Below are 18,729 nucleotides of genomic sequence, written 5' to 3'. Positions count from 1 at the left end.
AGTGTATTACACCCAGTGCCGTAATTTATAAGGGTATCGTGAATCACTAATCGTAAAGAATAACGACACTTGTCCTTGTACCAAGAGACAAAAACTCCATTATCGAGAAATGGATACGAACACAACAGTAAAACGCTTCACCTACCCTCTCCCCCAACCTCCACCGCCACCCCTGTCCTTTTCCTTCACCTTCCCTTCTCTCTCTCTTTTACCAATTGGTATGTGTTCACCCTCCAAACTGGGTATAAGACTTACACAAAACGTGGAAATTGGTGAAATTAGCCTATGTATTGGAAGTATATATACATGAATATTAAAGCAATTTTATCATTATTGCATTACTATGACAACTAGAATTCATGGAAACAGTTTATTTTTAATGCATCGGAGTATGTGTGAAGCTCCACTAATGTGGCAACAATGATTTTGCCATGCTTAGCATGCAAACATTAAAGGCTACATTTATTTCTGGCATACAGTTATTAAAAAAATGAAAATACTAATATAGACTTAAATCAATGAAAAGTGCTAGCAAAAAGAAAAAAAATTATATTCCACTATCCGTCGTCTGCTCCGCGATGGTTTTCGGCAGCCAGATGTACAAGGGTAGAAATATTGGATTGTATCTACATTAGAAATATCTGTAATTATTCGGGGTAATTTGGTTGCAATAAAGGGATAATAGACATGAATAAACATTTTGAAGTAACAAAGTAAAGTTAAACTAAATAATGAGTAAAGTAAACAATGAAGGGAATAAAGCTTTGCACCTCATAAACAGTGTCGTCGTCTGCTGCTCGTAACTGTGTTTGTGGAGTGAGTGCTTAGGAACCAGGAACAACAACGGGGTTCAAGTTCAATTTGGAGTGGAATAAGACCAATAATGTGTATAATTACAATCAAATAAGCACTGTGGAATTTCAGTTGTGATGGCAGTAAGGATAAAACCACCGATTACAAGGTAAAAATGAATTCAGTTCAAACCATGACCCCGGGAATAACGAGTTTCATATTTTCACTAATAAAGGCAACAAAACGATGTTTTATTGTGCTGATTACAACTGCAATCTAGAGTAAGATCAACAAACGTTACATATATACGCTAACATTGTTCAAATGAGTGCTGGGAAGGCTGGGAAAGATGGTGGATTGTCCGTGATTAGACCGGCCAGCCTGACGATAGCCGCTATATTGGATTTTAAAACTGCCTTGAAAACATATTTTGCGAAGAGCGTCACATGCTTATTTTAGTTCGTATGGGGCTTTCATATATCACATTATGTTGACGAAACTTCAATCTTTTGAATGGTATGCTTAAAGTTATAATTGTATCCTTGTTTCACCAATTAAATATCGAGTGAATAAGACTCGGCCAGCGTGATGACGATGGATCGTCCGTGATTGTCCTAGTATGTACAATGATAAGAGGGGGCAGGGGTGGGAGCTATACTAGTTATGACCTGAATTGCAAGGCTAGTTTCAGGTTAATTTCTGTATTTCACTTTCATGATTTATGGAGCCCTAAGTTAGGATAGCAGGAAACAAAGACTTCTGTTCAGGTAAGTCTGGGCACCCTAGGTTGGGTTAGGATGGGTAAGGCTAGCCTGCTTCCCTGTAATATACTCAATGATTGTTAGCTAGAGTGTGTCCCACAGGTCAGGTATGACAGGTTTTCCCAGATTCGGTTAGCTTTTGTTCCTGTTACTGGTTTTTGCAACTTGTGGTTTCTACTGATAACAGACATAACCTTTGTATTTCTTTGACTGGTTATCTTGCGTTTTATGCATTTTACACTAACCTTGTTGTGTAATTCACTGGGTTTCGTTTACCCCTTTCAAAACCCCGGATTCAAACTAGGGTTATCCTACAATGGTTTCATATAGCCAAGGCCACAAGAGGGGAAAAATATGAGCATTTCAAGCCAAAAATAAAACTAAAAAATGCATAGTACAACACAAGAAAAATGGTAAAAAAATGCCTAAGGTTTTGTTCCCTTATTGCCATATTTTTATTATTTCTACCGCTTGTTCATCATCCTTTCTACAATTCTTAATGATTATACACAAGAACCATTATGTTTCCCACTTGTCTGTGAAATTTAGAATAGGCTTAGCCTATTAAAAGCTAAGCCTATGCTGTCTATTCACTTAAGCTTAATTCTCTTTCTCTTGGATTTACTCCGCCCAAAGTCCCTGCTTTCTAGCTGTCGTCCCCTACACATACAATCGTAAGATATGAGGGCATGGGAAACACAAACAACAGCGGTTTGTGCCTAACAATGATGTTAAAACAACACCTTAAAGAAAGAAATCTGGCTGGAAACTAGTAAGGCCCTTATGCTTGGTTTAAAGCCAATTTACACGTAACCTGTTATATTCTTCAACTTCATTTCATAATACTACTGATCTCTCACATTTATCACTAATACAAAACTTGATCAGTACTTACATTTAAACAGTCAAAGACGCACATCGAGCGGTTCTGGTCTGGTGCATTTGAGCAGTATCCAGCGGAAGGGAACCGAAAACACACTATCTGTATCTGCTATATGTATATCAGCATAGGTAGTAATAAAACTACTCCCTTTATCGGTTGTTAGTATGTTTCTCTTTTTTTCTTTTTCACTCAAATATGATATAAGACTATAGTTTCTGCTACATACGTAAAAACAAAATATGGGAAGTTATTATTGTTTTCCTGTGAAAACGTGCACAGTAATGGATGGAACTAGTTTATGTGTGATGATTTGTCCAAAAGGCAAAAACACCATGCTAGTAGAGAACTTAAGAGCAGTAAAATGCCCGCTTTTAGTTACTGGGTTGTTTTATTCATAGAGTAGTTTGTATTTTCCCAAAAAGAAATTTTAAACTAAGTTTTTATTTATATCTGTGATTTAAGTTTTCTATGTGTCGTTAAAATGTTTATTTGAAAAAAGTGAAATTATTTACTTGAAAATATTACGGCAACAGTAAAGTGTAGCTACATTTGCAGAAAACAGTGCGCTTATCACAAGAAACGTAAAAATCTTTCGCTCGACAACTTAAGACTTCATCAACGTAGTTTTCTGCCATGAGCACGAGCCTCCACAAAGAGATCTTATCGCTATTCATAGTCCAAAGGCCAATTACCACTCTGTTTGTTTAACTCTGAAACGAACCATAATAACCAGTGGCCGCGTCTGACTAAAAGAAAATGATCTCATTCGATGTGATGTATATGATCTCATTTGATAAGATATATGTATCAACAAAGGAAAAAATATATAAATTTCTAGAAATGTTGTAAAGAACTGGAAGTAAGGCATTTATTATTATTAATCTATTGTGCCTCTTTAGAATGGCCTAATACGTCCAAATTCCAGTAAAGTTACAATACTAAGGCTTCCTTGGCGACGTAGTGACAACATGAAGGGTCTGACCTCTGCCCAGGTTACACTGCCTTTTTGTGCAAAACCAGGTAAATAAACGTAAGACAATATCATAAAACAATGTAGAAATGCTAGTTTAATCTATATCTGATATTGCTATTCTTTTCCTTTTTTCCATCACTGATTACTCAATAGTTAAGAATTCATATATTGCTATTTGCTAGTTTATGCAACTACAATTTTTGCGCAAGATATCGATCAACTCACTAACAATAACAAGTCAGGTTTCCAGAGGACAAAATCAGATGGCAATAGCATCAAAGCTGAAATTAATCATCATCAAGAACTAAAGATTAGCTTTGGAGCCCCAGATTAAAATATACATTTTAACCTTTAGGTGGAAAGTTAATATCACCAAATAAAATATATTTTGTTTTGACCAGAAAATTTATTAAAAGAGCGTTTCAGAAATTTATTATAGGAAAAGGAATCCAAGAAAATGTGTACATCAAGAAATAAAAATTTTATCTGTGGATGCTAACGGTTTATAGAGCATAAAAACAGCTTAGCAAAGTATTTTCGAGAGAGCAAATAAATTGACAGGGGACACCAATGTACCTATGGGCAGTGTCAATGCACTGACATAAAGCTTTGCAATCAACCTCTGAAATTCTCTCGCCATTCTTGAGTTTGATTTCCACGGTCATTGCCTTCTTTATTTCTTGGTCTATTTTCTGCACAGTGTCCCTCCATATTTCTTCCTTGTCTGGTAGACTTATCTCGCCGCTTGAACAATGGAGTACCTTCGAACGACAGCTTAAACAAACTTCCACTTTGTCTGTAGCCTCTTGCCTGCATTCAATGCATCTAAATTTGGGAAGGTGATCATAAGTAGGCCACTGATATGCACAAGCAATACAATTGCAGTCTATGTGGTATTTTGACAGGATGGCCCTTCTCATCGGTAAAGATCGTCGGGAGAAATCGGTTGTATAGGTTCCAGTCACCTCTTCTCCAGCCTGAATGGGTCTCCTTGCAACCAATACCAGGTTTCTGCCGCACATATAGCGAGTGGTCGACTGGTAGCAAGAATGGTTGACGAGACTCGCCGTGAGAAACAGTCCTGACCCAATCTGCTTACTCGCCTACTCAGTTGACAGCATCCATAAAAAAAAAAAAAAAAAAAACGACTGTGACTGAACATTAATAAAGATAACACTTCATTTGCTTTCTGCAGCAAAATAATTTCTCCTTTAGCTGCCATTTGTCTTCATTTATTTGCTATTTTTTTTTCTCTCAAAGAAGAACGTCCTCTCATAACATATTATTTTTCCCGATTTTAAATACAATGGTATGCTAAAATAGTTTAATATCTTTTACCTCCTCTGTGCTATGACATTTTTAAATAAGTTGACATATATGCTAGCAACTTTATCTACCAGTGAAGAAACAAAATGAGTGAAATATAAAAAATTAAAAACTGACTGTGATGAAATGCTATTATAACCCAACTATCATACATTATAAAACTGTCATACTTTTGGATAGGAATGTGATTTTTGCAAGTTCAAGAAAACTCGTATCTGATATAGAAATATATATATATATATATATATATATATATATATATATATATATATATATATATATGAATATATCACGTCACCGTGATTCATATATATTAACCAAAGGGAAATTTTATAGTTGATAATAATTTTGTCCTCTCATGGGTCGAACCCGAGAGAGGAGGAAATTATTATCAACTGAAAAATTCACCTTCGGTTAACATATATGAAAATTTAATATAATTCCGAGGTAGAGTGAATTGGATATTAAAGGGCATTTGTAGCTCGATGAATATATATATATATATATATATATATATATATATATATATATATATATATATGTGTGTGTGTGTGTGTGTGTGTGTGTTTGTGTGTGTGTGTATGAAGTTAATCAAAACTGCACAGGATTACCCACCTTATTCTGATCTGAAATTGTAAACTGGTTGCTGTGTATCATTAATATATGCGTTAAAAGCACAGCTCCTGTAGTTATGAAGTCACCACGGCCAATGTATTCCAGGGGCTCACCATCGTCGGAAATAAAGAATCTCCCACTCATTTCAAGCAATTTAGTAAATACGTAAGCATATTTGCATTGCCTGAGAAGGAATTCTGGTGAAAATTTTTCTTTGTTGGTACACAAATGACGAACAGCTTGATAAGAGGAGGAACTGTACACGCCCTCCTTACTGAAACCTGCAAGCTGCTGTGGCTGTTCATGTTCCTCTTCCTGAAGTTTTTTTAAAATATCGGTGACGTGACTGTAAGTGAGGCTCTTGAGCATCTTGTGGGGATAATAAGTAGATGGTACATTCATGTCTATCAGTGTAGAGAGAACCTTACATTCGATCCAGTGTTCATTTGAAAGACCAGTTTGCCGACATAGTTCACTACAAAATACAACCTGAAAATTAGAAATGGAAATTCAGTATAACAATATTCATTTGCTTCAGCGAAAAGAAAGTCCATCTAAAGAAATATATCGTGACATTAGAAATTCAATAATGGAATCAGAAAATTATACAGAGGCATGTAGAGGTTGTACATCCGCAAATCAGGATTATGCATAATCCTGAATGTCCGTTTTCCACAGTAGGCAAAATTATCTGGTATATTGGCGATGCTGATGGATATCCACAAGAAAAGAGGTACTGTGTATGTTTTGATTATTGGCGACAGGAGATTACTTTCAAATGCTACGTTAAAGACTCCAGATGACTTGGCACCGTCAACTTGGTCCTGTCATGACGGATCATCGATATGTAATGGGATTTCACGGAGAAACATTCCCTTTATTATGGTGATCACCGTTCAAGCCATTAATGAAAATGTGACAGTATTCTGAAGTATCAGGAGAACTCGTTGTTTTTACCTCAGAACATCCTGGACAAGGAAGGGGAATGAGACAGAGGCGGAGACAAGACAAGCAGTAGGTGGAAAGCTCCTCGTTGTCCAGACCTACGCTGTAGGCTTTGTCGACAACCAGCACCTCGCCTGGAAAAAAATAAAAAGCCCTTGTTGAAAAATGTACTTGTAAAACCGCAACAGGCGAACGCGTAAAAAGTTTGATCATCGTCTTATGATCCATTTGACTTTTGCCGTTTTTGAGAAATCACGTGACCGGAGATAAGTTTCATTTGCCGCTCTGTACTTTCCTTTAGTAATTATAATTGTCTTAAAGCAAAAGTCGCCTGAATGCATCAAAATGTGAAAATCTACCTATTCACTATTTTTTTCTTTAATTTAGCAAATCTTCCCGCTCTTCTTCCGACACTTTCACGATCTGAAAGTTTGATTGGTCAATTGTGTCTACAATAGTATGGAAATAAATAAACTCCCAATGAGAACACAATGGAGGTACACACAATGTGGTAATTGACACATACAAATAGACAGACAGAGAAAGATACCACCTGAAAACAATATTCTAACTTTGTTCATTCTGATCACTGCACTGAAATTAGAGTAGAAGAGCATTATTTGCTTACTGTCTGTACCAATTGTAGATTATATACTACATTTGCATATAGACTAAACTTAAATTAAAACTCACTACAATTAAGAATTTGCTGCTTACTTGTTACAGAATAATCTATTAGTTTACGTTGAATCGTATAAAAATGATTATTGAAGGAAATGAGAGATTTCGTTAACATAAACAACAGGTAAGCAGTTGCTTGACGAAACAAAGTGAGCTTGAATTGATTTGATTACCTGGGTAGATATCTCGCGTTGCTATCAAACCTCTCCCTGACGACGGAGTCATGGCCACTCTTACTGCACTGCTGAGAGAAGGTGCAGATGCACTTGGTTCTGCAAGGGATGGGGGAGGCCTCGGAATGTACGTCAACAGTGTTTTAAAAGGAGAAATGTGATCCTCAGCTCTAGAATCCTCTGATGCCAGCGGTGATTCAGCATGCCCTAGTTTAATATTCTGATCATGATCATTACCTCTTCTTATTCTTTCAGTGGTATTTTTCAGTCTGCTCATTGTCATTTGCTGTTCTTCTCTCATAAGAACCAACTTTGTGTACAGTTCTTCTGAACATCCATATCCCAAAGCCAGTTCAATATCTTCTAGAGATTTGTCGTGTAATTTCAAGTTAAATAACACAATTGCTCTGCTGGCAAACCCATCTGCCAAAGCTCGACATTTTCCTTCGGGTGTTCCGCTGTACATTGCAGGGTCTATGTAAGTTGAATTGCAACTCTCATTTTCTCTGTTTTGACCAACACATGATGCCAGGTTCTTGTTCAGCCTTGGGTGCGGTGCTATCATTAAACTCATGTTGTAGAGAGACAAAGCCATTTCCAGTTTCCCTTCCCCGTAGAAACGGTCACCAAGAACTCGAAGTTTGTTAGCCTTTTCTTCAGACTTCATCGAAGGTACTAAGGTAGAAGGAAAGTTCCCAAGTCTTTCTTCCAGGTCCCAAACGCTAGCAAACATTTCTTCCAGATTTTTCTGACCACCATCAGACGGGTTTTCTATGAGAGTGTAATCACTTATATCGGAAACGTCGAAGACCATTTTTTGTGATTCTCTGTGACCAACGGTTACTTTAATTCCTGTTGAAGCAAAAAATCATGTGGTCATGAATTTAATCTGCATTACTAATCGTAAGGATACAATTTTCAATTTCTCTTTTCTTTATTATAATAAAGTAAATATAGTCCCTGAAATAAGAAAGATAGATATCATTAGCAAGTGACAGCTATAAGAGAGTTTCATGGTAATTCCAAGATAATTAATGAAAATACGAGAAAATTAAGACTCCTCATTTTGTTTTAAAGTTGAATGAATGCGAATTTTCTTTAATGCTGTAAACTACTGCAGATGAGAAAAAGTTGGCATTGGATAGCTCTGGGAAACAGAATAAACCAAGAGAGGGGAGGGGGGAGAGAGAACGCGCGCGAGAGTAATGACTCCACCAGTGATTAGATTAAAACTAATATTAACTGTATAGACCAATTTTCAGATACAAAAACATTTGTAATCAAAACATTCTGCAATCGAATTTATTAGGAAAATATCAGGAATGAGCAACGATGTCAGTGTAAAAGGCTAACTCTTTGTAAAAGAATTTGATTATTGCAATTCATGCTGTTTCACTTTTGCCTCAAACAGCGCGGATATTATGAATCCCTATTGTTTAGTAATACTTCATCTTTTAGGCAGGAAAAGGAAAGGATGAATATGAAGTTTTTTGGAGTACATCATTCAATATACTTCTTGGTCTGATGAGCTGGGAAATACTGTAAAGTACTTTTGCATAAGAACAACTTGTGGCGGCCTAGATGAATTAAATTCATAAAACTGGGCTTAGCATCCCTAATGAACGAAGCTACAGGCCGGAAATTTCTTCCTAGGTTATCAGTGCAATGGCACTCCATAGATAAAAAAAAAAGCAAAGATTGAAATAAATCACTCGCCTGTATTTTTCCTGGTAAAAAAAACGCGAAGGGGGAAAGTGGATCTAAAAAACGCTTGGTTTATATAAATTAATTTCATGCAGTCAGTGCGTCAGCGTTTGATTTCACAGATAAAGCGGGGTTCGCTAATCATAGTAAAATATGATGATATTTTTTCCTTTTTATTTTGATACTCCTTATCTGTAAGTTAAACGGCATCATTTGTGCTATTTCTTTATGTTCAATTATAAGGTTATTAGATAGCCCACTCGGGTTATGAGAGTAAGTGTTCACGTCCTGCTGGCCAGTAAGAACCTGGTACAGTAAAAATGTGGATTTTTGGTTGTAAAGTAAGGGAGAGGATGTGACATTTCTGGCGACCGGGATAGGATCCCATTAATTACTGTCCTAACACTGTCGTCACTCCAGAGGTTGGTGGAGTTAAGGGAGGAATTAGGATATGACGGTGAAGATTTAACGGATTTTATTAAGGAACTACAGGCTAATGAAAGAGAGAAGTGTTCGTAGGAGAGAGCAAGGGTTCCTGAGGAGAGAGAGAGAGAGAGTGAAAGAAGAGAAAGAAAAGTTAGAATTGGAAACTGAGTTAACAAAACTTGAACAAAGTAAGAGGGATGGATCAAGTGAGAGTAAAGTTGAGCAGGATGCATGGGGAGCTTGTATAACTAAGTTAATTCAGAATTTTGATGAAGAGGACGTAGGAAAATTCTTTAAACTTGTTTGAGAAGGTAGCTACCCAGGTAGAGTGGGCTAAAGAATCATGGGCAGTGCTGGTTCAGTCGGTTTTCAAGGGATGTGCCCAGTTGGCATACTCTTCTTTGAGTGACGGAGATTTCGCCGATTATAAGGTCAAACCTGCTGCTCTTGCAGCTTATGAATTAGTTACTGAAGCGAATCGTTTAAGGTTTAGGAATTACGTAAAGCCTGATAAAGATATATTTGTTGAGTTGGTTAGAAGCAGGAGTTTAAAGTTTGATGACTGGTTACGAGCAGCAAAAATTGAGGCATTTGATTCTTTAAAGAATGCTATGTTTCTTGAAGACTTTAAGAATAATTTACCACTAAGTATTAAAGCTCATTTAGAGGAGTTTAATGTAGTGTTAGCAGAGAAAGCCACTTAGGCCACAGACAGGTTTGTGCTACCACATAATCTCTCACATAAAAGTCGAGTTTGGAGGGATTCTCCAAATGTTAGGAATTTTGAAGGAGGATATTTTATGGTTAATTCTAACAGGCAAGATAGGAATAATGATACACAGGTTGAAGTGACTAGTACGGAAGTCAGCGTAGGAAATAAGCCTGATAGTAAACAAGAAAGAAAGCAGTTTATTTGTTATAAATGCCAAAAGGTCGGACATAAAAGGTCAAATTGCCCAAACGTGATTGGAGAAGTTTTCCTTTGTTAAGCATGAAGTGAAGTCTGTTAATAACCATGTCATTATATCTACAGGTGCCACTGACACTGAAAGAAAATTGTTGAAAGATTATGGCGACCTTTTGTTGGAAGGTGTAATTAGAACTAGTATCAAGGATTCGGGACAGACTGTCATTATGCTTAGAGATATAGGAGCTACTCAGTCTTGTATTTTAAGGTCAAGTTTGCCTAAGAACTTTGTTTGCCAGGAGAATTTTGTTTTACTTGGAGGTTTTCCTTCAACTGTAGGTTCTTGTCCCCTTGAGGAATTGTATCTGGTGTCTGATCAGTATAAGGAAGTCTTTAAATTTGGTGTTGTGGAAACCTTACCAATAGAAAGTGTACAGATTGTAATAGGATGTGATATTGCAGGTAAGAAAATGCTATTTAATGGTTTGAATCATTCAGGTATACCCACAGACAGGATCCAACGTTATTACCAGAATCACGAATCTGGGATTTCCTCTTCAGTCTTTATAGATTTATTAAAAGAGGGTGATAATTACTCGGGAAGAAGTAAAATTGAATACAGTTGTGTGGAAAGTGTGAGACTGCACAATGGGGACGAGTCTTGTAAAGAGCAAGACATCAATAGTAAGAGCTCTTGTGAGGCAGAGACCACTGTGACGTAGACAAGCCCCCAGGAGTCGAATTATGATGAGAGGATAGCGGCCCATGGTAGACACCTCAGTGTAAGTAATTCTCCACGTGATCATTTGCATTGTGATAAAAGGAGATCATAGTATTCAATTCCCCTTTTACTTTTTGTAGTTTTCATTGCTGTTGTTACCATACCATATGTTAAAATGAAAATACCGCTTTTGCCAATGCTCAATATATGCTGGCCTTGATCTGCCAAGCTAGGACGACATTGCCTGAGCCTTTCCTCCCTGGAACTAACCTTGACAATCATAGTACGAGTGGAGCTTCATCACTGACTTCTTCTGTTGGTAAGTTCCCATCACACACAACAGAAAACTGGATGCCATTGTGTGGTGATGGGTCGAAGACTGCATGCTTAACAGTACAAGAGATATTAGCTTTCAAACTAATACTAGATGGGCTTGATGTTCCGGTAAGGCGACAGTGTGGAGAGTCCTCTGTCCAATACATTTTTATTTATAATATGCAATCACTTCTTGAGGATGTGAACATGACGTCTCAGGATAGGAGTTAGCGTAAGTATGGTACTATAGAATGGGAGACATTGGCCCTTGTGAATGTAATTGCAGATTCGCTGTCCAGGAACATTCATTATAAGATTTTTTAGTTTTTACCCCAAAACTTAAATTTTTTGTTCATATATTGCTTATTGTTTCAGTTTAGCTATTCATTCTTAGCTCCTCTCTGGTAAAATCCTTCACTATTGCTAATTATATACGAGTATTTTCAATGAAAAAATTGTTATTGATTACTTCTACCTATATTACTTTCATATTCCGGTACTTTTAGTGTATTAATGATAACAGAGTTTTTGTTAAAATTTTTAAGAATTAAACATTTTCTAAATGTAAGAGGGGTCTTATGGTATTGCTAAGTTTCAAAGGAAATTGTTTAATGGGTGTAGGAAAACCTGTCAAGGTTGTTGGTGATGAGCATATTTGTAGATATGCATGGGCTAGTTTGAATAGTTAACGACAGTGGTTAATGAGCATTTTTCCTTTTCATGAGCTGTCATTGTGAGCAAGTTACGGGTGATAGCTAGTCAATGTCTGGCCTTGGTTGGTACTGTGCTCACGGGTAGGGGAGCTGATTACTGCCTACTTATCGAAGTACTCCTCCATTGTACCTAGGATGCTACAATTGCCCTGGGATTCAGGGGATTGGTAGCCATTGTTGGAAACTTTAGTTAAGCATTTGATTGAGAAGTGGTGGGTGCCGGTGTTGTTGGCACAGGTCATTGTTGGGAACCGAAGAATCGAATCTATTTCACCTCATACACCGAACTGATACTTCACACTCGCATTGCATCATCATCCTCATCGTCGTTATCATCTGGGATCATCGATGTTGGGTTTATAGAAGCTCATTCCGGATTATTGTCTTCAGTTATTTGTCTTTTCATTGTCTTGATCATCCTTGGAAACACTGTTTCTTCAATCAGCTGCATGAAGAAAGATTGTTTCATGTAAGGAATATTTAATGCTATATTTTACCATTGTCATACATTCCCATTCTAATATGCTAACACTTAAGCTATTGATTGCTGTTGTAAATGATTTCATATTTCAGGTTTTTCTCCAATTGTCCACTTGCCAGCTTGTATATAGCCACAGCTAATCATAGTAAAATACGATGAATTTACCTTTTTGTTTTTATACTCCTTATCTGAAAGTTAAGCGGGATCATTTGTGTTGTTTCTTTATGTTTAATTATAAGGTTATTCGATAGCCCACTCGGGTTATGAGAGTAAGTGTTCACGTCCTGCTGGACAGTACATGCCTGGTACAGTAAGAATGTGAACTTTTGGTTATAAAGTAAAGGGAAGACGTGACAATATATATATATTATATATAATATATATATATATATATATATATTATATATGTGTGTGTGTGTGTGTGTGTGTGTGTGTGTGTGTGTGTGTGTATTTACAAAATACATGATAAACTATAAGGAAATATTTATTGCTGAGTTATAAAGTATGACTAATATAGAAAGTAAATATATTTGGTAAATGCAGAGAGCTTAATATGTCTGTGTGTGTGTGAGAGAGCGAATTGTAAAATCAGGGTAAGACAAACAATAATTCCAGCCTGTTATAAAACTCACACAGCGCTGATTAATCTGAATTCCGAAAACTAAGTATGGTGTTCCCTGTCACCTGAGCGCTTGGTCATCGCTAAAATATCATCCAGAAACAGAATCAATATTCATTAACTGATTTGCTCATTTCCAACAACTATTACTTACATAGAGAAAAACTATCTTGTACTCATAACATCATTGGTCATTTATAAAATCTGATACACGTACAAGTAAGTTAGCATTAAAGCAAGTAAGGCACATGTATTTATATTTATTTAACCAATGCAATGCTAATCGATTACCCGTGAAATATGAGAGCTTTCGCTGTAGAGTAGAGAGTGCGTGGATTTATACACGACACATGCACACACAAACACATGTATCTACTTATATATGGAATATATATATATATATATATATATATATATATATATATAGACATATATATATATATATATATATATATATATATATATATATATATATATATATATATATAGTTATATCACATTTCCGTGATTCATATACATATATCGAGCTACAATGTCCTTTAATATCTAATTCGCTCTACCTCGGAATTGATATATTTTCATATATGCTTAACCGAAGGGGAATTTTTTTCTCGATAATAGACTTGCCTGGACCGAGGCGCGAACCCACGGAGCCTTTCAAATCTAGGAACGCCAGGGAAGCTTTTACCTGCGGTGGTGTTGTAAGTAAAAGCTTCACTGTCGTTCCTGGATTTGAAAGGTTCCGTGGGTTCGCGCCCCGGTCCAGGCAAGTCTATTATCGAGAAAAAAATTCCCCTTCGGTTAAGCATATATGAAAAATATATTAATTCCCGAGGTAGAGCGAATTAGATATTAAAGGACATTGTAGCTCGATATATATATATATATATAATATATATATATATATATATATATATATATATATATATATATATATATATGTGTGTGTGTGAGAGAGTGTGTGTGTATTAATTTGAAATAATATTAGTATATATTCCATCTCCCCCTCCCTCTCTCTCTCTCTCTCTCTCTCTCTCTCTTCTCTCTCTCTCTCTCTCTCTCTCGTCCAACATTTCCTGCCGAGTTGGTAGACCTGGGGCTTGGCAGGGCGGGAACAGAGCAGGGCGTGAAGGATTAGCGCACTGGTTGTAAACACGTAGATAGTACGACGCCTTATAGTTACAAAAACTTTAACTTTCTATGTTACGGTTATGTCAGTATTTTTGTTATTTTCTATATTTCTGTTTTAGATATAACTAAACTATTACATGAGATTTCCTCAGTAAGGACTTATTTCTGAAAAAAATTTATTACTAATTTCGTAATTGGCATTCTTTTTGTTTAGTGGTCGGTACAGAGCGTTCTCCATTTCTCAAGTAACGAAACGCAGCCGATTTAGAATATGTTGCCTGGTAATACTAAAACAAGACCAAAAAAATCCACTGATCACATTCAAGAAATATTAGAATCACAGATAAATGGATGGTGAAGGGAACATAACTGAAGAGGAAAACTTAGAATATAGAGTTTTGTGGAGAAAAAACTTGCAAGGCACAATACATTCTAACATATATTTTCCGTGCATTATGGGAAATTCTAAGCGTTTCTTCGTGAAAAGTATTAAAAGCAAGTCAACGATAACTGGACATATAAATAGAATAATTATTCAGCTTTTCATTGATGCCATTATAAAGACTTATCAAAACTATAATGCAGACGATATTAGACTTTTAAAAAAGTTCGCAGTTGGACAGGTGCTTCAAAAAACACGAAGACCTCTCTCCATTTTATGGTAGTACATATCTATGCACACACAAACATATCATATAGCTAATATATATATATTATATATATATATAATATATATATATATATATATATATATATATCAATTCAAGCTACAAATGTCCTTTACATATATATATATATATATATACACATATGTATGTATATATATATATATATATATAGATATATATATATATGTATATATATATATATATATATATATATATTATCAAGTATAAAAGGCCTATTGAAACCCTCCGGTTTAAAGCTAAGGTCTATATTTCGGTCCGCTGACTTCCATCCTTATGAAGTAGTGGATGACAGAAGAAATTACATTGGCGAAATATATGTAGTGGGAGATATCCCCTTGCAAATTCAGTCTTCATAAAAGCGACATTCTCACTTTCGTGCATACATTTTTACAGCTATCATGACATTTCAGTTAAACTAGGTATAGCAAGTAACTTATTTCTTAGAGTCCTGAGAATTTGCTAGCCAGATTTTCTTAAAAAAGAACTTGTAACAATCAGAAATCAACTTATCTTCTTAAAATGCCCCTAGCTTATAATAGAAAAGCCATTCATAAGGCAAAGAGCATTTTTTTTATAAACCCACAGAAAACAAATAAAAGGAAAAATGCACAAACATAATGATAATCCCTCACATGGATAATTTATGAGAGATCACACAAACTTTAGGCCACCCTAACCCTTTCATGTTCACTTATCTGAATACATTGGGGAAATCCTTAATTAACGTTCAGCAGAAACCAGTTAATAAAGACACAGGAGTCTATGAAATCCCTTGTAGGGACTATGATAAGTCATAACAACACAGTTTGACAATATTCCATCAAACAAATAATACGAACCATACCATGGATTAGAATTCATCCCGAATATTAAACAAGAGCAGCTGTTGATATAAATGTCAGATGGTAGAATGTTCATTGATAAAGCAACAAAATAATAGGATCAATCTTTCCAATGGAGCCTTGACTCTGACCATGTAGACAATATCTTCCTTAAAGCAACGACGAAGCGGATTGAGACAAATAACAGAACCAACATCAGCTTGGCGTTGACCCCAAGCATTGCTTAAGGGCATACCCCTACTATATATTTTGCCAATGTAACTTCTGTTATTCTCTACTTGATAAGGGAGGGAGTCAGTCCACTGAAATATAGTACTTAGCTTTAAACAAGACTGTTTTAATAGGCCTTTTATACTTGAGACATATTCTGTTTTAACAGAAGAATTTATTTATACATTACTGGTAATCTTATTATGCACGAAGATGTATCAATTCAATTGTAGTCCACATAGGAAAATGAAAAGAGTTTTTCTTAGAAAATGCCCGACAGTTTCGTCCTCCAATGGACCTTCTCTTGGAGGACGAAATTGTTGGGCATTTTCTAAGAAAAACTATTCATTTTCCTAAGTGAACTACATATATGTATATATATATACACACACACATATAATATATATATATATATATATATATATATATATGTATATATATACGATACACACACACACACATATATATATATATATATATATATATATATATATCTACATATATATATCTATATATATATATATATATATATATATATATATATATATATAATAATATATATCTATATATTATGTAGATATATATATATATATATATATATTATATATATATAGTATATATAGATATATGTATAATTATATATATATATTTACTATATATACATTATATATATATACTAACATATATATCTATATACCATGTATATCTAATATATATATATATACATATATATAGATATATATTTCTTAATATTATATTATATTGTTATATTTTATTATATATTAATATTTGACTATATATAATTATATCTATTATATAATAATAGATAATATATTATATATATATATACTATATATATTCATAATAATCTATATATATATATAACATATATATATATTATAATGTATAATCCATATATATATATATAATATATATAGTAATATATATATAGATATATAATATATTATATATATAGATACTATATATATATATATCTATATATATATAGATATATATATTCTAATATATATATATAATATATATATATCTATATATATATATATACTTAGATATAGATATATATATCTATATATCTATATTGTATATATATATATATATATATATATATATATATATATATAGATATATATCTATATAGATATATATAATATATATATATATATATATATATCATATCTGGGTATATATATATAATATATATTATATATAATATTAATTTTATTTTTATAACTATATATATTCTATAATATATATAGTTATATATATATAATATATATATATATATATATATATAATATATATATATATTATATATAATATACGCTATATATAGATATATACTATATATATACTATCTATATATATATATATATATATAATTACTATATATATATATATATTTATATATATTAGATATATATTCTTTTATATTATATATAATATATATATATAATAATATATATATATATATATTAAGATATATATATATATATATATATATTATATAATATAATTAATATTATATTGCTATATATTGTCATCTGAGATCACATTATGTGCAGCTTATAATGTGGATGGAATCTCGAGATCTTTGTCTTAGATCATATTGGTAATACACGTATTTAACTTACATCATAGAAGCGATTGATAAAATCTATAGGAAAAAGAATTTTAGAGAATGATTTAACTTATTTGTTTTGTTTTTGGACGATGTCAAGTATTCTTAATTCTCATAAAGGAAAGGAAAGGAAAGGAAATTTGTCAAAATTTTAATCTAGTTCTTCACAGGCACTCAGCCATTTTCTTAAGAGTTTTTTGTCTACATTCTTGCTGAATATATATATATATATATATATATATATATATATATATATATATATATATATATATATATATATATTCAGCAAGAATATGCACAAAAACTCACAAGAAAATGGCAGAGTGCCTGTGAAGAACTAGATTAAAATTTTGACAAATTTCCTTTCCTTTCCTTTGTGAGAATTAAGAATACTTGACATCATCCAAAAACAAACTAATAAGTTAAATCACTTCTCTAAAATTCTTTTTTCCTATAGATTTTATCAATCGCTTCTATGATGTAAATTAAATGCGTGTATTACCAATAAGATCTAGGACAAAGATCTCGAGCATTCCATTCACATTATAAGCTGCACATAATGTGATCTCAGATGCCCATACCTTACCGGTTGCACGAACTAATATTAGCCTAGATGAAGCTTCTCGCAGTAGCACCAGCAACCACATTCTTCGAATAAATGCACCTGTTATCGAGTAAGTGTCACAGAAGACATTAAAAAAAAACGACTTGAAGCTCTTTCTGCGTTTACCTGTTATTGTTAGCTTTCCCCACAATAAATGAAGTCTCTTTGATTAATTTTATGCACTGAGCTGAAGTTAACCTCCCTCACTGATCAGCGACGACACGAAGACTCACCAGAGGATCGTCCGTATGGGCCTGTACAAGACTTTCTGTCTATTCTTAGGCACGGACGGGCCGTTTGTGTCCCTGGGGTCAGACGGCACCTACGACTTACTTTGTCTGAGTAGAGGGGTAGAGGGAGTCCTGACTCTCGACGTTGCTTGGTCTTAACTTGAGATGTAGTGCGGAGTCCGAGGCATCACTTCGTGACACGTTAGTCTATTTTGTGTACAGTAGACTACATCTTCTCATAGCAGGTGCCATTCATGATTTCGAACTCTTATTTTCTGCAAGGGGCAACTATGTTTATTTTTCAAGCGAATGGTATCGTGTTGTTTTTGTACTTGATTTATTCAACAGG

At 34.1% G+C, this 18,729-nt stretch overlaps 2 protein-coding genes across 3 annotated transcripts in view; both read right to left on the bottom strand.

Moving 5' to 3' along the window:
• Positions 1 to 3,035, bottom strand: part of LOC135206089 (SET and MYND domain-containing protein 4-like) — a 58,706-nt gene extending 55,671 nt beyond the window's left edge. The window contains exon 1 of one of the 2 annotated variants that reach the window (XM_064237321.1): positions 2,449 to 3,035. The gene's annotated coding sequence lies outside the window, so the exon portion shown is untranslated. The remainder of the gene's footprint in view (positions 1 to 2,448) is intronic. The other variant, XM_064237312.1, reaches the window with a different exon arrangement.
• A 766-nt stretch (positions 3,036 to 3,801) lies between these two features.
• On the bottom strand, positions 3,802 to 18,388 carry LOC135206112 (SET and MYND domain-containing protein 4-like). Its single transcript, XM_064237386.1, has 5 exons — positions 18,277 to 18,388; positions 7,150 to 8,001; positions 6,308 to 6,429; positions 5,351 to 5,839; positions 3,802 to 4,512 (listed from the first exon to the last, which is right to left on the bottom strand). The coding sequence occupies exons 2-5, from the start codon at positions 7,961 to 7,963 to the stop codon at positions 3,913 to 3,915; spliced, it is 2,025 nt and encodes a 674-aa protein (XP_064093456.1). The 5' UTR covers positions 7,964 to 8,001; positions 18,277 to 18,388; the 3' UTR covers positions 3,802 to 3,912.
• Positions 18,389 to 18,729: the final 341 nt, after the last annotated feature.

This window comes from Macrobrachium nipponense, chromosome 11 (assembly GCF_015104395.2).
Source record: "Macrobrachium nipponense isolate FS-2020 chromosome 11, ASM1510439v2, whole genome shotgun sequence".
NCBI lineage: Eukaryota > Metazoa > Arthropoda > Malacostraca > Decapoda > Palaemonidae > Macrobrachium > Macrobrachium nipponense.
Note: the sequence above shows the minus strand (reverse complement) of the source record. Positions and strands in the feature narration are given on the sequence as shown.